Below are 17,575 nucleotides of genomic sequence, written 5' to 3' on the forward strand. Positions count from 1 at the left end.
GTCCTTTGTCTGTTTATTTGACCCGAAAGACACTCAGGGGCTAAAGCATAATTTTAGCAAAACACGATTGCTGTCAGTTGGGAGGTGAACAGGGGGAACCACCCACACCCCTTACTGCCTGGCTGTAACAACACAAATAGGAAGTATATCAAAATAAGGCAACATTAATGGTGCTGCTCTAATGAAGTCTATCAATAATAAAAATTTGTATTTATATAGCACCTTTAATGTGCTAAAACATCACAAGGTGCTTCATCGGAATGCTATCAAACAAAATCTGAAAACTGAGCCACGTAAGGAAATATTAGGGCAGATAACAGAAAGCTTGGCGAGAAGTAAGTTTTAAGGAGTTTTTTTTCCATTCATGGAATGTGAGCATTGCTGACAAGGCCAGCCTTTATTGCCCATCCCTAATTGTCCTCGAGAAGATGGTGGTGAGCCGCCTTCTTGAACCACTGCAGTCCGTGTGGTGTAGGTACACCCACAGTGCTGTTAGGGAGAGTGTTCCAGGATTTTGACCCCAATGACAATGAAGGAACGGCGATATAGTTCCAAGTCAGGATGGTGTGTGACTTGGAGGGGAACTTGCTGGTGGTGGTTTACGCACGTATCCACTGCCCTTATTCTTCTAGGTGATAAAGGTCACGGGTCTGGAAGCTGCAATCGAAGGAGCCTTGGCGAGTTGCTGCAGTCCATCTTGTATATGGTGCACACTGCTGCCACTGTGCACCAGTGGCGGAGGGAGTGAATGTTGAAGGTGGTGGACAGGGTGCCAACCTTCCTGTGTGTTATTGGAGCTGCACACATCCAGGCAAGTAGGGAGTTCTCGATCATACTCTTGACTTGTGCCCTGTAGATGGTGGAAAGATTTTGGGGAGTCAGGATGTGAGTTATTCGCCGCAGAATTCCCAGTTGCTGACCTGCTCTTGTTGCCAATATTTATAAGGCTGGTCCAGTTAAGTTTTAAAATAGGAAAGAGGTTTAGGGAGGGAATTCCATAGCCTGGGGCCTAGGCAGCTGAATAAATGGCCACCAATGGTGGAATGATTAAAATCGGGGATCTGCAAGAGACCAGGGCCAGAATTGGAGGAGATCTGGGAGAATTACAGGGCTGGAGGAGATTACAGAGATAGGGAGGGACAAGGCCACGGAAGGGTTTGAAGGATAGCCAATGTAAGTTGATGAGCATGGAGTGATGGGTGAATGGAACTTGAGAGACTTGCGATATAGGCAGCTGAGTTTTGTATGAGCTTAAGTTAACGTAGAGTGGAAGATGGAAGGACAGTCAGGAGAACATTGGAATAGTCAAGTCTAGAGGTAACAAAGACATGGATGAGGGTTGGAGCAGCAGATAAGCTGAGTGAGAGTCGGGCAATTTTACAGAGGAGGAAGTAGGCGATCCTGGTGATGGAGCGGATATGTGGTCGGAACCTCATTTAGGCGTCAAAAACGACACCAAGATTGCAAACAGTCTGGTTCAGCCTCAGACAGTTGCCAGAGTACTGTGGCAGGGGTGGAAACCTGATAGGAGGGATACAAACATGGAGTTGCAGGAAAGATGGGAACAGATTTGGAAGGTGACAACAAGGACTTGAGAGGAACTTTGGGTCGGGGCAGACGTTTGCATGGACAGAGGAGTCAAGGGTAGGGATTTTTTTTTCAAGGACAGTGATGACAGCCAAGAGGAAACCATTAGCATTATAAGTTAATATGGGGGCCAAGAAGTGAAGTTGGGTGGTAGCAGTTTGGTGGGAGTAGGGTTGAGGGAGCAGGCAATGTGTTTCATGGACAAGATGGGCATAAGGGGGAGATAAGAGAGAAACTAGAGGAAGATGCAAGTTCAGGGCTAGGGTTGGTGGGGGGGGAACCTCAGGGGAAGTTTGACCTGGTGGGCTAGTGGAAGGGAGGGAAGCAGCACAGGCAGCTGAATGGATGGTCTCAATCTTAGTGACAATTAAGCCCATGAGTTTGTCGCACTTGTTGTACATGAGGGTGGAGGACGCCGGGGAGAGGGGTTTAAAAAATGTTTGTAAGTGAAGAGAAGCTGGCGGTTATCTCTGCATTCCAGGATGATCGTGGAATAGTGAGCAGTTTTGGCAGAAGACAGCAGAATCCAATTGTGCTTTATGTGGTCTAGCCAGATCTGGCCATAAATAGCAAAACCAATTGTCCACCATAAATGTACAAGTCTGTGTCTTTTAGACATAAGGGAGAGGAGATGAGGCCTGTACTAGAGAAAATGACCAGGGTGTGAGAGAGTAATATCTTCAATGGGGACAAGGGCATCAAAGCTAGAGGCAAGGGTGTGATTGAATAGTTCGGTAGCTACAGAATTGTTGAGGTAAATGGAGGGCCTAAGGCTAGACAGTTGGAAACTTGGAAGTGCAGCTTGTTTTCCCAGAGATGGACACAGAAGGAAGAAAGGTTAGGAGGGGGATGTTGTTGGACAGCAATACCAGGAATGAATCAGGGATGGCCATATCTGTGATTGACAAAATGGAAATAGCGAGAGCATGTGTTCTGTGACTCCCTCTAAGGAAACATAGATTTGTAACATCTGGTACTGGATAATGAATTTGGGACAAACTGCACAATCTTTAGCAACCTTTGCCAATTTCTCTTCAATAGATGGGTATAAATACATTGAAAATATTTCATATCATTTAATATTTGCAATAGGCTTGAATTTCTGCTGAATTAGCAGTATCAGCAGATGCAACAGGAATTTATCTATTAGCATTTAACACCTATTCATAATTTCCACCTTGTAGTAAACACGAGCGTTATTTCTGGCACCAATCCAGTTGTGGGTATAATAAGGAGAAGTTATATCATTAAGTATGGCATTTGGACTACTTTCAATGATCAACTAAAAGTGGGAATATCAAAACTTGGTTTCCAAGGAACATATTGCCCTCTTCACTCACAGAAAACATTTGCCCAAGGTTTGTTGTGAAATCCCTGATTGATTTACTTTTCTTTGTGGCCTGCCATTTCACAATTCCTGCAATAATAATTTAAACCCTCTGACAAGTTAGGTCACTTTGGACAGAAACCTGCGTTTTCTTTATCTGATGTTCAGTCTGTACACACTGATCACAACCAAAGCCAAATGTCAACTTTCACACGATACTTCTCTATTTCATGTTAAGCATATGTAGTGCACTATTATCTTCATTAATACTTGGTGCTCGTTGTATCAGGACCTGATGTCTAGATCACCCGATTTGGTAAAAATCAACTTTTCTTTTTCGAGAAGGATTTTAATTTTGATTTTCTAGAGACACAGCACTGTTGTTAACAGTTAGCTACCCCCCCCACCCCAAATTACTTCTTTCTAGACTTCTGCTACCCATGTAACCTGTTTGATGGTTTCCAGCTGTAGGAGAATAAAAGCCGGCAAGAATTTATCTCTTTTACTTCTTGTAATGTTTATTGAGAGTTCTTTACCAGGTCTGCCATAATCACACTTGAGAAAGTGCTCACCTCCTAGCTTGGCCTCCTGATTTTGCAGGTTGATTGCTGTTGTTGTACCTTTATGATGGACTTGTTGCCTTTGTGTGCTCATTTATCTGTATAATTATTTTATTTTCAGTCTTGCCAGACCAGGCAGAAAATGATCCCCATTGCTGGACCAATCTACAGATTCATTCCATCTGCAGGCTTTTGTTGTACCAAGGAATCTTCCCTGTTGATTGAACCTATTTTGGTAATGATGCACGCTGGTCCCTTATTTGTCAGTTTCTCACAAACTGGAATAAAGACTGCTGAAGACTATTTTGAAAATGTGGCAGTCATTTTGAGTTTTACTTTTTGGATTGGGCTAGCAACCATGGAGAGATGCTCAAGGTCTCTAAATTGGGCTTAAGTGAGGAGAACAAAATTACTCACATCTTCTCCGACTCTGGAAGCATGAGCAAAGGTAAAATTTCACAACATTTCTACCAGCAATAAATATTTTAAAGAAATGGTAATGTCATGAAGTCTCCACGCCCTCCCTTCTTCTTATACACCAATATTAGAAGTTTGAAAAAAATGATATTCTCAGGTTTAAAAAAGGTGCACTGTACCACATAAAACTGTAGGGTTGGCGAGTAACCTGTCATAATTCCAATATTGTTAACCGTAAGATGTCCATAAATGGAGACATTAAGAGAAGTGGAGGCTGATGTTTAAGAATAGCACATGAGATTAAGTCCCCATTTTAAGATTGTAACACATGCAGCCTCACCATCCAAAGCTTTGCTACTCGCTCCTTAAATTGGTCAAAGGTGCTTATGGTGGATAAGCCGACATCAGAGACATGATGAACCTTGACCTCTTTTCAACCATAAGCAGAAAAGGGAGGAACATAGCTTGCAGCAAAACCAGTGTTGCTCATGCACACAAACTTAGAGCACACCTAAAGATGTAGGTGTTTGAATGTTAGAAGAAATAAGAAGAGCTAGATGGCAGAGTCTGCTTTTAGGTTTGAACCATAGTTCAACTTTGCAAGATGCTGTCTTCTTCATGCTAGTTTTGTAACTGCTGTCAGATCTGTTTGGTATCAGCCTCTTTATTTCGGTCACAGACACTAAAGTGAACAAATGACTTGCCATGGAAAACTCTTAACAAGGTCTACCATTGATACCAGAGTATGTGGACTTTGAGCGAGTCTTGAACTTCCCGGTGGGAGATATATATCGCCCAGCCACATATAGAGAACGTAAATGAACAAAACAAAAACTAAGTTGGCTTTACAGATATTGTGTACCACTGCTGAACAAGCTTAAATTTAATATGAAAGCAGATATTGAGTACTTCAGCGAGTAGCAGACTCTAGCTAAAAGCCTTTTAGTAATATATAAAACATTATACAAGGAGATTGTTGATGCACTTGTGCATTGTACTTCTGAGGCTGGCCTTGTGAATTTGATTTTCATTATGACTATGGGTACAATTATATTAGTGTCACAGTAAAGAGGTTTCCACTTCGTTGTAATGCAAGAGTCAGTGTGCTAGTATGGATTTTTCAGAGATCTAAATGGAGCACTGGATACGAAACCCCCAGCAACAATGTACTAATTTCTCATTGCACGTACAAAATTAAGATTTTACTAACAGTGCCAATTTTGCATAATGGAAAATTAATTAAAAAAAATAAAAATGTGTGCTGTTCTTCAGGCAGCTACAGGAGTGTTAAAAGACACTTTGAAGTAAACATTACGTTCCTATTCGAAGAATGAGAGCTGATTTCATTGAAAGCTACAAAATACTTAAAGGGATAGACAGGGTAGATGCAGATGAGATGTCTCCCCTAGTTGGGGAGTCGAGAACCAGGAGACACAATTTCAAAATAAGGGGGAAGCCACTTAGGACAGAGATGAGGAGAAATTTATTTACTCAGAGGGTTGTGAATCTCTGGAATTCTCTACCCCAGAGGGCTGTGGAAGCTCAGTCATTGAGTATGTTTAAAGCAGAGATTGACAGATTTCTAAATACAAATGAAATAAGGGGATATGAGGATAGTGTGGGAAAAAGGCATTGAAGTGGATGATCAGCCATGATCGTATTGAACGGCGAGGCAGGCTCGATGGGCTGATTGGCCTATTCCTGCTCCTATGTTCCTATTAGGTTTAGGGAAGAAACAGTGTACATCGGCTCTGCAAACCCAAAGTGAACATGGGAGCAATTTGTCTTCAATTTACTTTATGGAGTATAAATGCACCCACTATTTCAAATATTTTAGGTAAATCAGGATCTGATGTCAAGAACTGATTCGCACTTCAGTAGATGGTCATGAAGGTGATATTGAGGGAATCTTAAATAAGTTTAATCAAAGTTTACTTTCAAAAGTGAGCTCCACTGTATCGTATGACAGCCTAATTTGGAATTCTATGTAACTTATTTTTGATTTCTCAATGCCCACAGGGTCTCCCCGTAAATTACTAAATTACTATAGTATTCTTGGTAAATTTTCTTCTTATGAAGGTGAAGGCTGGCACTGCTAGAAACTGAAACATTTTCTCTTTTCTTCATCCATTGTCAGTGTGAAACACTCCTGGGTCAGTCAGTTGGCAAGTAAAGTTCTGCCTCAACAAATTATTTTAACCTAACCTCCAGAGGAGGAACACTGACTGCACCAATGTGATTTTTTAAATTTTTCTTATCTGCCAGCCTTGTTTTATTTTCTTGTAATTATCAATCAATACAAATCACTTTGCTCCATAGATCCTTAAACGAGAAGGGTAAGACTCCATATTACACTATCAGCCACACAGTTCACTTTTCACACTGAAACGTTTGGATCCACAACTATTTATTCTGATTCAGCAACAGGAACCAGGAAACAAGATTAAGGTACAAGTAGGGCTTATATTTAACTGTTCTCATTCAGCATAAACTACTACTATCTCTTCATCTAATTGGTACAAAACAAGTTATATCTTTAAACATTTCTTAGTTGTGGCAGCAAAGCTTTTTTCCAGGAAGCTTATTTGCTTGATAACACTAAGAATCCCCCAAATGCGAAGAACCCCCATCCCATCCCAAACAGTTCTGAATCAAGGATGAACAATAAGCTCCTTTGCAAACAATCATCCTTGAATTCCACAAGAAAGGAAACAGACACTCTGTTTACGTACAAGCAGTGAACTAAAGCACCAGAACACTAAAAATAGAACACGTTACAGTGACATACATGCTGGGCAAATGCTGACAGTTTCACACCTTTGGCAACCCTGTGCCTACTTACTCAGCTTATATTTTTCTTTTAAAAGCTGAAATGAAAGGAGCAAAATTTTTACTTCTTTTCTGACAGGAAATGAACATGAGGCATTTAATTCAAATTGAGCTTCACAAATGGTAGGAAAGGCCTTTATGAATGACTCAGTTGCGGGAGGTGCAATGAACAGGAAGCACCTTTTTCCCACCAATAAAAATAGACACACCATTTACTTCCCTCTGGGAACATTTTTCTGACTTATATACCAAATTATACATATTTGACATGTGAGCTGGAAACAGTGCATACAACTTCAACAATAAAACTAATGTCTCACGATCAGAACATGGATTTTATTTAACATTTAGCTATGCATGTCATAAATATTTCCAACTGCATTACTACAATGCAACATTTATAATCCTACTGATACAAAACTGGATCTATAGCAAAAAATAATAATAGGAAAATAAAACACTTAAGGCTGGCAGATAAGAGAAATAAAAAATCACATTGGTACAGTCAGAGTTCCACCTCCAGAGGGTAGGTTAAAATAATTTATTGAGGCAGAACTTTACTTTCCAAGTGACTGACCCAGGAGTGTTTCATACTGACAATGGATGAAGAGAAGAGAAAATGTTTGTTTCTAGTAGTGTCAGCTTTCACCTTCATAAGAACAAAATTTACTAAGATTACTATCAACCGTCACTGGCTTTAAATTACTGAAGCCGAATATGATTTGTTCTGGTGTTGAAGTGCGTCTTTTCAAGAAGTTGGAAGTTAAACGAAAAACAAACAAAAAAAATCTGGACTAGGACAAATTGTTGCATCATCTATTGCAGTCACTTGCATCCAATTAAGGCCACAAGGGCATCAATACCTGGTATGGCTCTCATACCAAATTATAAAGTTGATTTAAACATAAATGAAAATTTGAGACATCAACACAATCAGTTACTAAAATTCACACTTGCTTGCTTTCTCCAGAAAATTCATCATAGAAAAGGCACTGCCCAAGTCTGAACTCTTAACTTCCCTGCTTTATGTGTACACAGATGAAATAAGGAAAAGATGACTCAAAAGGCTGGGTAGAAATAGTTCCAAGATTAGAAGTGACCTTTGTTCTAACAATGTCAACTGGTATAAATACACACAAAAACCAAACCACCGGAACAAAAATAACCATATGACATTATTGAAACAGACTTATCCAAAAAGACATTCTGCAGGAAAGCAATGAACTGGAGGAACATATCAAATTCTATTCAAACATGTACATTGGAATAGCACTTATCATTGGTGAAACTTACATCAAAATATTGCCATGATCTCTACCATGAATGATGCTTAAGCTTAGCCCAGCAACTTTTGAACCTAAACATAATTTTTTCTCTAAAGTTGGAATGCTTTAAACAAAAAATGATAAGGAATATTGGAGATATTTTTACAACGTTCTTCCTTGTATTTGTGTTATCCGTCGTGGGAGTCAGTTGCCAGCGTTCGCCAGAGCTGGCGGGCAGCCATAAAGGCGGGGCTAAAGTGTGGCGAGTCGAAGAGACTTAGTAGTTGGCAGGAAAAAAGACAGAGGTGCAAGGGGAGAGCCAACTGTGTAACAGCCCCGACAAACAAATTTTTCTGCAGCACCTGTGGTAGAGCCTGTCACTCTAGAATTGGCCTTTATAGCCACTCCAGGCGCTGCTCCACACACCACTGACCACCTCCAGGCGCTTACCCATTGTCTCTCGAGATAAGGAGGCCAAAGATTATTTTAATTATAGACATAAACGGCTCTTCATGTCTCTGTTATAGTGCTTACTTGTTGAATCGCTCATGGTTAACATTTTATTAGCTCCACCAAGGCAAGCTTAAAAGGTTCCCACGTATAAGAATAATGTTTAAGCTGTATAAATAAATAAATGAAAGGGAAGGCTGCTGTAATTGACAATTCTAAATAAATTAGCAATAGTTTAAATCTCTTACAGCATCTGACCCATTTACATAGAAAGAACTAAGTACAAAATTCTTCAATACTGCACAGGTTGCAACAAAAAGGCTGTACTTACCTGCATACATATGGTAAGTAAGCCGTTCGATCAATTTTATAACCGTTCCAGCTTTGATAATGGGAATTCCCGATTTAGATTGCACATTCTCCTCAAACACAATGTTCTCCTCAGAGTCCGGCTCAGCAAACCTGTACACCTCAGGACTTGGGAGCCTAAGTGGCTCCTCTTTTTCCTCCTGTAGCATAGTGGTGTCCAACATTCTCTCCAGTGTACTACGATATTGTAAAGAAATTAAAGCTGCCATCCAATTATTCTTTTCCTCTGCTGATTTGGCAGCAAAAGTTACACTGTTTTCATCCTTCAAGATAACTTCAAAAGCATGTTTGTACTCATTAGTGTCATCTTTGTCATTGATCTGTACTTTACGCATGAAAAACTTCTCCTTGAGACGATATTCTGCATAGCTTCCACCAGGCAACCTAGGCTGACCATGATTTGATTTACAGCAAATCATCAAGCCATCAAATAGGAATATGTGCCTTTCATGTTTTGCACCCACACGTGTGAGTGTGCCTTCCATAATAAATTCATTACAGCACTGTCCAATGTCCTTGCCTTCCCAACCATCAATATTTTTCTGGATCTCATTCATTTTTTTAATTGCCAGGTGTTTGCTTTTCATTTGTTGATTATAAAAACGACAGGCAGATTCACTGGAAGAGAAAATAATGCTCTAATTACAAAATTTCAATATATTAATACTGAAGGGTGAACTCAAATGTCCATGCATTGGCGCAGACAACTCAACTGTTCAGTGAAAACTGTTAATTTTTGTACAGAGCAGTTATGTAATAGAAACAAATATTTTAATACAATATCCAGTTTTCATAATGTATTTTATCATTTTAAAAGTTATATATTTCCTTAAGTTTAAAAATACTTATTCCCTTTTGTGCAACCCACTAACACATTTCATTCTTTAGCCAGAAGAATCCAGGTCATAAATTTCTCTTGGTCTATTGTCAACAAGCTCACGATTGGTCAATACAAAGCATACTTCTGCATTAGTGGACCAGTCCTGCTGTTTTTCCCTTTCTTCCTGGGAAGTCACACTCTTCTGCATACTGAAGTATTCCACCGAGCAGCCCAAATGAGAAAGTAATATCACTCACTGTGGGTCACTTTGAAATTTAAGCTTTGGCTTTCTGCTTAAAAAAAAACACTCTAGTGCAGTTGTCATATTTGTTCTACTTAAATGTACTGATAATTTGTTGAACTTAAATAGTGAGAACAACTCTATTCAGTTTCATCTCATCAAACGGAAAAGCAAAAAAATCAACTGAAACAAAAAGATACAAATATCCACCTTTTTCTTAGGGACAGTTAGGGCAGCAACATGGAACATTTTCATGGAATGCCTTTAATTTTTAAAAGCAAAACAGTATAGCTTGTTTCTCTTAAAAAAGCACCTTTTAAGCAATTCCTTTTAAAGTGTTTCACTGCTTACCACCTGATGCCCAGCAAAGTTTCCATGTTCATAATCAGGATGCTGCTTGGTTTTAGCTTCAGTTGTACAAGCAACTTAAGAGTATAAGATGCTTCGAACAAAAACAAGCTTTTTGCACCTGACGTCACTTCCTGTGTAAAAAGCAGGCCTACCACTAAAGCCGTCTATTATTGCTCTTTGCTAACAGTAAGAGGAAATGGGAACAACAGGAACTTACAGATGTGGCTAATCAGGAAAAATGCAGAGATGAATGGAAATTGCTTACCTCAGCCTTCTTTTTGCGAGTGATTTTGAACAAATCCTTTCCATACTGCTCTGGAGGTTAAGAAGAGCAGTTATGGCTTGTTTTAAGCATTCTTTGTCTTCTTCATCTTCACTTTTCTCTTCTAATTGCTGTTGTTAAGAGGTGGGGAAAGAATGAATAAGTTTTAAGTGGTTTATAGCTGTTTAAGGGGCGCATATCAATAAGATGCAAGCAGATGCTCATGATGTAAGAAGGAACAACATTTTAGGGTTTACCAAGATTATCAATATGTTTGACTGTTTATCTCCATCAACTAGCAACAGGATAATACCTTGAACAATTTTGAACTTAAACCAATCAATTATAGAATTTATGAAGAATATATGAATGATCAATCTTTATTCTACCTTGATGACAACAGGTGCTTGCAGCATAAAGATAAACTCAAGGTAAACTAGGGCAGAGCAAGCAACCCCTACAATAAATAGTGAGGAAAAGAAAAATACGTCAGATGTGCTTCTTTTACTGTAATGATGAGCTTCCTTTTTTGTATCAAGCAACTGGGTTAAGTAAGGCACCAAAGCATGTTATGTTGAAGCCAACATATATCAGAAGGCTGGCTATTGTTTCTATGACAATCAGACTGTGGCAGCAAATATGTAAATAAAACCCAGGAAGGAAGTATATTCTTCAGCTATAGATTGACAAACCTGAAGTACGAGCAAATCCAGTAAACTTAAATATTATCTGCAGGAGAGTTGCATTGCACACTATGTATTCTGCTACTGGAAAAGAAAGACTTTTTTTTCTCTGTTACACGCTTCATTATCTTTTAAAACAGATATAAGATAAATAGAGAATAAACTTTATACATAGATAGGTATTTCCCTTGCTTTAGGGTAATTTTCCATTTTACCATTCTGGTTTTTCCTTTTCTATTTTCAGGTCATCAGCCTTTTATTAGTTTTGTCTTTTCGTTCTTGCATGATATTCCTTATTTTACCATTATTTTTAAATCTATATATTATTAAAAATCTTCTGTCTGTGCACAACTTGACTTTTAGGAGTTATGCTTGTGAATCAATTCTTTTGTTATAATGACAATCTATCCATTAAGTTGCCGCTTGCATCTTCTTCTGCAGTCATTAAAGATTTTACTTGATGCTTGAGCCTCATTCTGAACATTAGGTTTTTGCGTAGCATAAGATTTCGTTAGGTTTTTTAAAAATTCATTCATGGAATGTGGGTGTCGCTGGCGAGGCCAGCATTTATTGACCATCCCTAATTGCCCTCGAGAAAGTGGTGGTGAGCTGTCTTCTTGAACCGCTGCAGTCCATGTGAGGTAGGTACACGCACAGTGCTGTTAGGAAGGAAGTTCCAGGATTTTGACCCAGCGACAGTGAAGGAATGACGATATATTTCCAAGTCAGGATGGTGTGGGACTTGGAGGGGAACTTGCAGGTGGTGCTGTTCCCAGGCATTTGCTGCCTTATCCTTCTAGTTGGTAGAGGTCGCAGGTTTGGAAGGTGCTGTTTAAGGAGCCTTGGTGCGTTGCTGCAGTGCATCCACTATGCGTCGGTGGTGGAGGGAGTGAATGTTTGTAGATGGGGTGCCTATCAAGCAGGCTGCTTTGTCCTGGATGGTGTCGAGCTTCTTGTTGGGGTTGCAACCATCCAGACAAGTGGAGAGTATTCCATCACACTCCTGACTTATGCCTTGTAAATGGTGGACAGGCATTGGGGAGTCAGTAGATGAGTTACTCGCCGCAGGATTCCCAGCCTCTGACCTGCTCTTGTAGCCACGGTATTTATATGGCTGCTCCAGTTCAGTTTCTGGTTAATGGTAGCCCCTAGGATGTTGATAGTGGGGGATTCAGCAATGGTAATGCCATTGAATGTCAAGGGGAGATGGTTAGATTCTCTCTTGCTGGAGATGGTCATTGTCTGGCACTTGTGTGACGGGAATGTTACTTGCCACTTATCAGCCCAAGCCTGGATATTGTCCAGGTCTTGCTGCATTTCTACACAGACTGCTTCAGTATCTGAGGAGTCACGAATGGTGCTGAACATTGTGCAATCATCAGCGAACATCCCCACTTCTGACCTTATGAATGAAAGAAGGTCATTGATGAAGCAACTGAAGACGGTTGGGCCTAGGACACTACCCTGAGGAATGCCTGCAGTTATGTCCTGGAGCTCAGATGATTGACCTCCAACAAACACAACCAACTTCCTCTGATTTAGGTATGACTCCAACCATGGGAGAATTTTTCCCGAATTCAGTTTTTCTTGGGCTCCTTGATGCCATACTCGGTCAAATGCGGCCTTGATGTCAAGGGCAGTCACTCTCACCTCACCTTGAGTTCAGCCCTTTTGCCCATGTTTGAACCAAGGCTGTAATGAGGTCAGGAGCTGAATGGCCCTGGCGGAACCCAAACTGAGTGTCACTGAGCAGGTTACTGCTAAGCAAGTGCTGCTTGATGGCACTGTTGATAACACCTTCCATCACTTTACTGATGATTGAGATTAGAATGATGGGGCAGTAATTGGTCGGGTTGGACTTGTCCTGCTTTTTGTGTACAGGACATACCTGGGCAATTTTCCACATTGCCAGGTAGATGCCTGCGTTGTAGCTGTACTGGAAGAGCTTGGCTAGGGGCGCAAGTTCTGGAGCACAGGTTTTCAGTACTATTGCCGGAATATTGTCAGGGCCCGTAGCCTTTGACGTATCCAGTGCCTTCAGTCGTTTCTTGATATCACGCAGAGTGAATCGAATTGGCTGCAGACTGGCATCTGTGATGCTGGGGACATCAGGAGGAGGCAGAGATGGATCATCAACTCTGAACTACTGGCTGAAGATTGTTTCAAATGTTTCTGCCTTATCTTTTGCACTGATGTGCTGGGCTCCCCCATCATTGAGGATGCGGATATTTGTGGAGCCATCTCCTCCAGTTAGTTGTTTAATTGTCCACCACCATTTACGGCTGGATGTGGCAGGACTGCAGAGCTGAGATCTGATCCGTTGGTTATGGGATCACTTAGCTCTGTCTATTGCATGCTGCTTGCGGAGTTTGGCATGCAAGTCATCCTCTGTTGTAGCTTCACCAGGCTGACACCTCATTTTGAAGTATGCCTGGTGCTACACCTGGCATGCCCTCCTGCACTCTTCATTGAACCAAGGTTGGTCTCCTGGCTTGATGGTAATGGTAGAGTGGGGGATATGCGGGGCCATGAGGTTATAGATTGTGGTTGAGTGCAATTCTGCTGCTGCTGATGGCCCACAGAGCCTCATGGATGCCCAGTTTTGCATTGGTAGATCTGTTCGAAATCTATCCCATTTAACACGGTGATAGTGCTACACAACACGATGGACGGTATCCTCAATGTGAAGGCAAGACTTCGTCTCCACAAGGACTGTGCGGTGGTCACTCCTACCAACACTGTCATGGACAGATGCATCTGCGGCAGGCAGATTGGTGAGGACGAGGTCAAGTATGTTTTTCCCTCTTGTTGATTCCCTCACCACCTGCTGCAGACCCAGTCTAGCAGCTATGTCCTTTAGGAGTCGGCCAGCTAGGTCGCTAGTTTTTTTTTTGTAGTGGTGCTACCGAGCAACTCTTGGTGATGGACATTGAAGTGCTCCACCCAGAGTACATTCTGTGCCCTTGCCACCCTCAGTGCTTCCTCCAAGTGGTGTTCAACATGGAGGAATACTGACTCATCAACTGAGGGAGGGCATGTAGGTGGTAATCAGCAGGAGGTTTCCTTGGCCACGTCTGACCTGATGCCATGAGACTTCACGGGGTTCGGAGTCGATGTTGAGGACTCCCAGGGCAACTCCCTCCTGTGCCGCCACCTCTGCTGGGTCTGTCCTTCCGGTGGGACAGGCCATACCCGGGGATGGTGATGGCAGTGTCTGGGACATTGCCGGTAAGGTATGATTCCATGAGTATGACTATGTCAGACTGTTGCTTGACTAGTCTGTGGGATAGCTCTCCAGATTTTGGCACAAACCCCCAGATGTTAGTAAGGAGGACTTTGCAGGGTCGACAGGGCTGGGTTTGCCGTTGTTGTTTCCAGTGCCTAGGTCGATGCCAGGTGGTCCGTCTGGTTTCATTCCTTTTTATTGACTTCGTAGCGGTTAGATACAACTGAGTGGCTTGCTAGGCCATTTCAGAGGACATGTAAGAGTCAACCACATTGCTGTGGGTCTGGAGTCACATGTCGGCCAGAGCAGGTAATGACAGCAGATTTCCTTCCCTAAAAGGACATTAGTGAACCAGATGGGTTTTTACAACAATCGACAATGGTTTCATGGTGATCATTAGACTAGTTTTTAATTCCAGATATATTAATTGAATTCAAATTCCACCTTCTGCTGTGGTGGGATTTGAACCCTGGTCTCCAGAGCAATACCCTGGGTCTCTGGGTGACTTGTCCAGTGACGACAATACCACTATGCCACCGCCTCCCCAACTCATGCAGATTGTTTAGTTTGAACATGTGTGGTGTACTAATTTCCCAGGATACATAAGTAATTGTCAGCTGAACTGATGGAATATTTTTCTTTAGATGCTAGCAGTTTGTGTTTAGTTATTTTTCAAAATTACTTGAAAAGAAAGCAACCAAGGATTGAGGGGAATGAGGACCGATTATGTATATCGCGCATGCTCTCTGTAAAAGAGATTAAGAGGTGATCTGATTGCTGATTTTAGGATACTAAAGGGATTGGTAATGTATATCATGACAAGCTAGCTCAGCTTTTCCATAACAGTAGAACCAGAGGACATGGTCGGTGCTTGATGGGGGGTAAATTCAAAACTAATCTGCGGAAACAATATTTCAGGGACTGAGTGGTCAATCTATGGAACAGACTGCCGATGGAGATGGTAGAAGCAGTTAGTTTTGATTCATTAAAATGCAAATTAGATTTCTTTCAGAAAATAACATTTTGGGATACAGTATGAAAGTAATTTGAGACATGACATAGTAAGTGTAGCATGCTTGGGAGGAAAAAGGTGACTATGATTCCCAAAGTACTCCATCACTGGGGTGAGCTTCAGAAAGCATATTAAGTTGACAGAGAGACAATTTCTTTCATTATCCTAATTTTAATCGACTCTTCAAATAAAAGGTAAATGTTGAAGCAATCAGAATACCTCTTTTTTACTTGCGTTACTCTAACAGTTAGAAAATGTACATTTAATTACTAACATCTGTGAGAGACAGTAAAACAGATAGACACAGCATGCAGTAGGGCAAGGAAGAAGCAAAGAGTGTCACTTCTCATCCTAATTAAATATCTTTAAAAGACCCAAGATGAACCTTGATAGCAAACAAAACGTGTGAATAGGGAGACTTGTAACGACCGAAGTAGGGGGAAGGCACTGTTTATTCTAGTTCCACTTCTCCACGGGTCACAACATTTATTAAATTTTTTCCCACTTACCGATACGGTCAACTCTATTTTTATCCCAGAAAAAAAACACCAACCAGGTTTCTTTAATAAGCAACAAAATTATCAGTTTATTATAAAACAAGTCTTAACCAGTAATGAAGTAAAGAATAAAGACACAGATTGAAATATTATAGTTCTCTTTTTACCTTAGCTCCTCACACACATATATACCGGTCAACCGGATAAAGAAAGGGATTTGTGTTTCAGAGCTCTATTACAAAAAAAACCACTTGGGTTAAATACTTGCTAATTCTTGAAGAAAGAGAATATATGGAAAGATGTCATTTGTTTTGGTTTGGCGTCCCAAATGCGTATACACCATCACTGGGATCTTCCTAGGACAGTTCTTTTCAGGCGATGTTGAAGTTCAGTTTGGGTAGGCTTCCAGGAAATTCAGCAACAGAGGTTTCAGCCACAGGCCTTACAGGAGGAATGCAGCCACAGTTTCAGTCTGCTTCTTACACTTGCTTTTCAGCTTGAGAGATGGAAAACTGGTAGGTTTTTTCCAAACTGCTGGAACAGGCTGCGTTGGAGTGGTTTGTTCTTCTTGGTAAATTTTCTCCAACTGTTTTTTCAAACCATTGTCCACATCCCAATTCACTGTCCAAAGTGAAATCATAAACAATGTCAAATGAATCAAGCCTCCTGACCCCTACAAATCTTGACCTGCCACTTCTCCGTAAACATCTACCCCAAGTCAAAAACAACCCTTGCTGGGTAATTATTTGAAGACAGGTGCCTTCCAGTAACTGTTTACAGTCCAGACCTCTCAGTGACCCTTGCTAAAAAAAAACATTCATGGACTCCTCTTCAGTTTTAAACCACAAATCTTCAAAATCTACCCAAAAAAAGGAAGCACTCATAACACCTCCACCCTTGGAGGAATGAAACACTTTTTAAATGCATTTCATTACAAAGTGTGGGAAAAAAATGAAAAAAATTTAAAACATATTTTCACACTCATTCACTCTTTACCTGCAGTTAATACAGTTCTGCTTACCATCTTTGCATTCAGATAATTCAAAGCAAAGTTAAATCCTAGACAAAACATCTGCAATTACATTATTTTTGCCCATAATGTTGATAATCTTTAAGTGATAGGTAGGGCTGTAATAGTCAACCCCATCAGAATAGTCTAGTATTCTGGTTTTTGAAATTTTGGTAAAGTTTATTACCAAATCAGCCAACTGTAATTTTTTTTAAACAGTGCTTCTAGTTGTTTCAAGTGTCATTGTATACCAACACATCAAGATAACCGACATAGTTAGGAACACTGGCTACCAGTTTGTTCATTCGTCTCTGAAGGGTTGCTGGGACATTTTTTAGCTCGAATGGCATCACTCAGCATTGGAAAAGACTGTCTTGGGTGACAAAGGCCAATATTTCTTTAGCTCGGGGTGTAAAGGAATTTGTCAGTCTCCCTTTAACAAATCTACTTTTGTAAGAAACATGGCACTGCCCACTCTGTCAATACAGTCTTCCAAGCGAGGAATTGGGTAGGAGTCTGCCTTTGTTACTGCATTAACCTTTCTGTAGTCTGTACAGAGTCTAGCTCAACCGTCAGGCTTAGGCACTAATAACACTGGGGAATTCCAACTGCTTTGACTGGGTTCAATTAGGTGGTTTAGTAGCATGTATTGGATTTCTGCTTTTATCAG

The 17,575-nt window shown here is 40.8% G+C and overlaps 1 protein-coding gene across 3 annotated transcripts in view; it reads right to left on the reverse strand.

Annotated features, from left to right (window-relative positions):
- The window catches only part of LOC137376290 (son of sevenless homolog 1), a 365,559-nt gene that overhangs the window by 87,105 nt on the left and 260,879 nt on the right, over positions 1-17,575 (reverse strand). For all 3 annotated transcript variants that reach the window (XM_068044542.1, XM_068044541.1, XM_068044540.1), the window contains 2 exons: positions 10,482-10,609; positions 8,767-9,422 (listed from right to left, as the gene is read on the reverse strand). In XM_068044542.1, the coding sequence (XP_067900643.1) occupies positions 8,767-9,422; positions 10,482-10,609 (784 nt within the window). The remainder of the gene's footprint in view (positions 1-8,766; positions 9,423-10,481; positions 10,610-17,575) is intronic.

The sequence above is a fragment of the Heterodontus francisci genome, chromosome 13, assembly GCF_036365525.1.
Source record: "Heterodontus francisci isolate sHetFra1 chromosome 13, sHetFra1.hap1, whole genome shotgun sequence".
NCBI lineage: Eukaryota > Metazoa > Chordata > Chondrichthyes > Heterodontiformes > Heterodontidae > Heterodontus > Heterodontus francisci.